Genomic DNA, 7,123 nt, shown 5'->3' on the forward strand with positions numbered 1-7,123 from the left:
GCTAGTAGTAAGATAAATTTACCTTCTTGGTGACTTCTTAATCCTAGTCCACGGGCTCATGACAGCTCCCAACTTGTGGATACTGTATGACCTGAAATTGCTCCTCATAGCTGTGCACACCCGCTAATATGCATACGAGTGTTTGTTATTCGCTGTTGCACACTTTACCAAGTTTAGTTAGGAGCTTCTCTGTGTAGTGTTTCACAAAAGCTGAAGGGTGGGTTGGTAAATTTTGTTTACAGGAGAAATGCTTTTGAATAGAACTAAAATAGTCAGCCATGCAGTTTGTTTCTAATTAATATCAAACCTATATGTAAAAATATAATATAGATTTTTACAAGGTAGATTTTCTCTTAATCATTGAAACCCGACTAAGTGTTTTAGCGTCCACCCCAGCCCGGTAGCATGTAAATGAATCATGCCACACACAGAGCTCAATATTACATATCTTTATTCTCTAGAGTGTAACTGGTAACAGAAACATACTGCATTGTGAAATGTATTAGCCACACCCAATCACTTACTTCACTAGACTACGGAGTCCGTTAAGGAACATATGGGTCCTGCACTCTATAATGCACAAGACACTTTATCTCCCCCATTGTTAAATAGAAAAAAATATATATATAGACACATCATAGTTCCTTAATAAGAGGTCGGGTTGCTCAAATTACTCTTCCAGATCTCGTGGCGTGAGGCTTAGGAGACACAGGAGAAACAACTGCAGCAGGCACTGGTGAGTTAGCCACTGAGGCTCTCCTGGCCCCCTGATGACTTAATCTCACTCCAGATGGCTGGAATCAACAGACTCTGAGGCAGGCTCTTGAAATGGGAGGAATCCCTCGAAAAGGACTTTCCAGGATGGGGAGCAGTCACCATGTGTTCCTTATTAGTCAGAACTTGCAATGGGTCGGCATCAAGTGGATCATCAGATTAGCCTTTTTACCTCTGCTTTACAAGGACACGATCCCCTTTCTTGAATGTAATGTTCCAAGCATATCAACGCTTGTCTGTATAAGTCAATTGTTCTTTCAGTGGTCCACTAGAGCAGCTTGGTACCCACTGCTCTCCCGAACATCAGGAAGGCCGGACATTTGCCGGTTGTAGAATGAGGGTTGGTTGATCTGTAGGCACAAAGAGTAAAATGAACAACTGACCTGAGCCCAAGTCCCTCTTGCACACAGGGCTGAACAGCCTCCTTAAGAGTGCTCATGAAACGTTCAACAACACCATTAGCCTGTGGCCATAGAGGTGTGCTTTTCTGATGCGCGATATTCAAATGAGTAAGAAAGGCTTTAAATTCCCAACCGTTGAATGGTGGGCCACTGTCAGATTTTAGAACGGACGAAACACCCCAGGGTGCAAACATGCCTTCTAGTCTTTCAATTACTTAATCATGAATGATTGATGAAAGGTCTTCTACCAGGGGAAACCAAGAGCACTAGTCTACGATTACCATGAGGTAATGCAAGGGTCCAAAGAAGCCAACTGCAATTTTCTCCCAGATGAGTTATGTAAAATACAACATGTGCAAAGGATGCTGCGTTTTGGAAGATAAATAGTTACACAAATGACAAGCCTGAAGCTCTCTCTCAACTCGTTCATCAAGACGAGGAAACCAAACATGGTCCTGGAGGGCTTGCTTTGTGGAAACAATTCCACAATGTCCCTCATGTGCCACTTCAATGACTTGCTGTTGGAGACTTTCAGGAATGACAATTCTCGACCCGACCCTTGCAAAATAATTCCTTCCTGTGTGACTGACAGTTCATGACGCACATTCTTGAATATCTGATATACACTGTCATTATCAAGCAGTCGAACATGTTTCTCGAGGATTGATGCATAATAATGTCTTTGAGTATGATCTTGCATTGGTAGCAGCACTTATTTGCTCCACTGACACAGCTGCAGGAGTGCTGTATCTCACAATGAAGTTAGCATATGCCTGCGCCAGTTTGGAAGGGGTACCCTGGCATTGTATGGGCACTTGAGAAAAGTATTCCAAAGAATTTTGATCTTTCCCTGGCCTGTGCACAATGATGTAGTCGTACTCTTGCTAATCGCAGCCGCCCACCTCTCAGTAGGAGGGGGCATTTTACCCTTTTGATTACCAAATATAGTGAGCAGTGCTTGATCAGTAACAGGCATAACATGTTTCACATACAGAAAGACATGAAAATGTTTGCAAGCCCACACAACAGCTAGACTCTTTCTGAGGTTTCAAATAGGCTTGTTCAGTCTGTGACACACTGTGGCTAGCATAAGCTACCGTACACCAATGTGCATTTGCTTGTCCACTGTGTTGAGCAAGAATCAAGCCCAAAATCACTGGGCTGGCATTCACAACAATCTCTGTATACAATTTCAGTTCAAAGCAAGCCATTTAAGTAGCATTTTCAACTGCATGCTCAATCGTCTTGAAACTGTGATCACACTCCTGTGACCACTGAAATTAAACATTTCCTTTTGTCAACTCTCTAAATGGTGTTCTCAAAGCGGCAAAGTCATAGATGTATCTGGAACAGTAACTGGCCATACCAAGAAAAGAATGCAGCATGGTTACATCATGTGGCGGGGAGGTGCATGACAAAGACTGAATTTTGGCTGGATCTGGAGCCATCCCAAACACAAGGAGATGATGGACGGATCGCTGAAACTTTTCAGACACTCCCCCCCCCCCCCCCCGACCCCCCCCCCCCCAGTCACAGATCTGGGTTGAATCCATCATCATTCTTTAGCTCACTTTGCCACCCCAGTTCAGACAGAGCTATATGCAAATCAGTCTTGACCATGTGCCTCATGGGAACAGTCCAGCCCGAACTGCCATGCCATGTCTTCGCTGGACCAGAAACGAGCATCCTGGGAACGGTTTCGAGCTAACAGCCCTCATCAGCCAGGCTACCTTGAATCCAGTGGCAAAAGGAGCAAGGCACCCACGTCTGGGCATACCCTGCCAACTTAGGGTAAACTCAAGGAGATGATGGACGGAGTGCTGAAACTTTTCAGACACTCACCCCCAGTCACAGATCTAGGTTGAAGCCTTCAGCGTTCTTCAGCTCACTTCGGCACCCCACTTCAGACAAATATATATGCAAATCAGACTTGACCCTGTGCCTCATGGGAAAGGTCCAGCCAGAACTGCCAAGCCATGTCTTCCCTGGACCGGAAACAAGCATCCTGAGACCGGTTTCAGGCTAACAACCCTCATCAGCCTGGCTAGCTTGAATACAGTGGCAAAGAGAGCAAGGGACCCACTTCTGGGCATACCCTGCCAGCTGAGGGCGATCAAAGCTAACACAAGGAGATGATGGACGGAGTGCTGAATTTTTTCAGACACTCACCCCAGTCACAGATCTGGGTTAAATCCATCATCGTTCTTTAGCTCACTTCGCCGCCCCAGTTCAGACACAGCTATATGCATATCAGTCTTGACCCTGTGCCTCATGGGAACAGTCCAGCCTGAACTGCCAAGCCATGTCTTCCTTGGACTGGAAGCAAGCATCCTGGGACAGGTTTTGGAATAACAGCCATGGCTGATGAAGGGTGTTACCCAGAAACCGGTCCCAGGATGCTATGCAGCTCTCTTCCATCACATCCGACAGTATAAATCTTTATTGGAGCCACACCGCGCCACCTTCAGCCCACTGAATCACTGCTGTTGAAATGCTCCTTATCCAGTCTGGCCTCTGGGGATATTCTGAGGATGAGGGATCTTCAGCCAGAAGTATCCATCAGAACATCTTTGACCAGTGTACCCCAGCTGAATCATATAATCACTGCCAAGAATGCATAGCATCAGGATTACTGTGCACTGGTATTTCCACAAAGAGGCACCCAGAGAGACGCATTCTGCCTTTGATAGAACATAGGTCTCTTGTGCCATTAACTCTCCTGCCTCAAGTTCTGAAGAAAGGTTGACCAGGACAGACTATGCCCAATTCATTTGGATTGCCCCAGTATGGTCCAGAAGGGAATGGAACATGGACCCCTTTAGCTTGAGCATTTGCCATCCACGTCTTCTACACCTTCAGGAGGACCTCCTCAGTCAAACAGCATCAAGGGAGGACCCTTCAACAGGATTTCTACAACCACGCATGAAGATTAAACTGTAGCATCTGAGCAGTTTTCAGTTTGACTTTGGAGGTAGTGAATATAATCCTCGCTGCAAGACATGCTTTGACCAAGTCTACCTATTCTGGATACTTAAACAGTTTGTGACTTGGTGAAGAGGGCCTGTGATCTTTATCCTTTACAGACGAAACACTTTGATGTATTGTTGTTTGTTTAATGTTTAAGCTGACTAAGGCTTTGAAGTGGGCACAGTGAAGGATTACATTTCAGCTCTTTCATGTGTGCCGGATCAGACTTACTTTTTCAAATCCCCTGGTGTGATCTATTTTCTAAATGAACTAACATAAGTTCCCCCAAAACCTTTCATAGTACCTCCGTGTGGCCCTTAATTTGGCCTCATGTTCATAATGTGCATGTTATTTGAGCCTATGCACACTTTTTCCTTGCAGCTCTGTTCCAATAAGTGCTGCTCATTACAATAAGCTCTGCAAATTGCATTGGGGAGCAGTACATCATGAGCCAGATTTTCAAAGATTTTGCATCCGGTTTGCTTCACTTTTAGTGGCAGATTCGACATATAATCCTATATGGTACTGACAAAACAATGCAGATGGCTATTTGCGTTGCTTTGCTAAAAAAATAATAATAATAACTCTACTTTGTATAATGTAGGCATTCCATGGGTGTTTCCGTGCATCCTCCGATGTAATTTGACACAAACCCATACCTACAAAGACTTGTAGACAAAGGTTTTGTTATTTCTACTTAGCATGTTTGCTGCATCCTGCAGCAGAGATACAAAGAGGAAATAGCCTCAAAGGTTAGTTGTTGTGCAGGAAGGTACCCCTTTTTGACTTTAACGCAGACACTATTGCACTATGACTCAAAGGTGCCTGTGTAAGCGGCGCGCTAGGCATCCACAAGTGCACCAACGCACGAAGAGAGCAAAACGACGCTATTTCTTTGAAGATATGGTGCCGTTCTGATGTCTACCGTTCATACAATGCAGCCCAGCAATTTCACTTGCTGCACTGTGCTCCTTGAATTGTTTGAAAATATGCCCTGGGTTCTATCCGAGCAAATTGTTGCTGACGATCCGGGGCAACTTTCTCCCTAAAGTGGGATTGCACTTTCAAATAGGACAATCAGTTTCTATACTGGCCTTTTCTCTCCGTCTCAACCCACGAAAGATGTGGAAAGACTGTGTTTTCTTTACCTTAAGAGAGCTTTACACTTCTATTTTAAACACACGAGAGATTATTGTGTTGATATAAACTCTTTGTCGGATTTGCTGGTTCTTAAAAAGGAAAGGCAATAAAGAAGAGGACTCTGTCAAGATGGATTGTCCTGAGTAAAAAAGAATTAAGTTACGCCCTGCCAAAAAGATACACCCTCAAGGTCTACTGGCTCATTCCTCCAGAGTTAAGGCCACCAATGCCACATTAGCGAGGGGTGTTCTCATGTAAGACATCTGCCAGGCTACAGCCTGGGTGTGAGTGCACACATTAACCAAGCTCTAAATTCCGACAGCCAAGTCGGCACAGAGGGGCATGTTGCCCACTCCCTCCTGCAGGACTTTTGGGTTTGAATCCATTCTTCAGACACTGCACCGGTTGTTGTGAGTTACTGCTTGGGAATCTGTTCTAAAGGGAAGGAATCTGCAGCTAGAAGTACAAGTTATTTGCATTTGGTAACACTCTTTCTGGTGGATATTCTAACCACTGATTTCTCACAACCCTCCCTCCGTCCTGTGGAGTGGATTTCTGCACATTCTAACAAGGTCCCAAGTTAGACTTAAGCTCACTGTCACCTTCAATTTACCTCAACTGACCCACATGTGAGGGCAAGGAATTCGAACAATGCAGAAACTGACCTCAGCAAGCAGGAGCGGTGGTTACACGTGGCTCTGCCATCTCACCTCCGAGGCGGTGCTAGGTTGCTGTGGAGCCTTGTGGCTCCAGCTTTAGGCACGTGCCATGGAAGCTATTACTCCACAATCTCCGATTCCTATCTGGGCAGATTTTAAATGTGAGGCATCTGTTCTTAGATCAAATATCCACCAGAGAGAGCATTACAGAAGGTAGGTGACATTAAACACATTCAAACTAGTCAGTGACCATGCTGCAATGCAAATATCTTTAATTAATGAATTCATGTATGTTGTGCTAAGTTCAGAATTAACTTTTGCTGTATTTATTCTACAGATGGTGTGAGCAGGACCTCTGCCCCGTGGACTTTGCAGAGAAAGCTGGTTCCTATACTAGCGAAGCAGTTGTGATGGATGCCAGTTTGGTTTATGATGGTAGTCCTCTGTTGAAAGGAAAATTATAGCTAAAGCAACAAGGCGGCCCGTTTTAAATGTGTCCTTGGTGGGCACATTTGCTCCAGATCATAGTGCACCTAATATTAATTGGAATTTTCAGTTCAGTGTGGGCTAACTAATAGGATAACTCTAAGCCTTTACTAGCCTTTGCTTGTCTTAAATTTAACAAGCACTTGGTGACGTACAGCATTATACAGCTATACACCTTAACCCACCATCGTGAAATTTATGATAATTCGTACCTGCATCCAAGCAAAAGCAAAACATTTGTGTTACGTTTTAAAAAAAAAAATGTTTTCGCCTTGGTTAGAAATTAGTTCTGTTGCATGAAAGTAACTTCTGTTAGGCAGGAGCTTCAAGAGGAACCTCAATCACACTTTACCAGAATCTTCTAAATCTATGTGTTTTTTAGAATGGCCTGATTTGCTTTTGTAAAATAAACATTATTGCTCTTCATTTACAGCTACTTCGATTTCAATGTATGATAAAAGTAAAATAAATGTAAATAATGTCTCACTATATGGTTGGTCCTGCAAACTTGTATGGAGAAATGGGAAACTATGTTGGTAACTTAAACCTGATAGCGGAATAGACAGCCTGTGTAACAGCTTGACAATCCTCCATTAGACCAACTAGAGATCTGTAAACCAAGTAAATAGCCATTTAAATATCTTACATCCAAGGAATAGTGAAAAAGCAAACTATTTATTTTATCATGGGATTTTC

At 43.8% G+C, this 7,123-nt stretch overlaps 1 protein-coding gene across 1 annotated transcript in view; it reads left to right on the plus strand.

Moving 5' to 3' along the window:
- LOC147679638 (acyl-CoA dehydrogenase family member 11-like) overlaps nt 1–6,916 on the plus strand; it is a 415,381-nt gene extending 408,465 nt beyond the window's left edge. Inside the window, exon 15 of the mRNA XM_086943210.1 lies at nt 6,279–6,916. Within this exon, the coding sequence (XP_086799336.1) occupies nt 6,279–6,405 (127 nt within the window). The 3' untranslated portion in view covers nt 6,406–6,916. The remainder of the gene's footprint in view (nt 1–6,278) is intronic.
- Nucleotides 6,917–7,123: the final 207 nt, after the last annotated feature.

The sequence above is a fragment of the Lissotriton vulgaris genome, chromosome 11 (assembly GCF_964263255.1).
Source record: "Lissotriton vulgaris chromosome 11, aLisVul1.2, whole genome shotgun sequence".
Lineage (NCBI taxonomy): Eukaryota > Metazoa > Chordata > Amphibia > Caudata > Salamandridae > Lissotriton > Lissotriton vulgaris.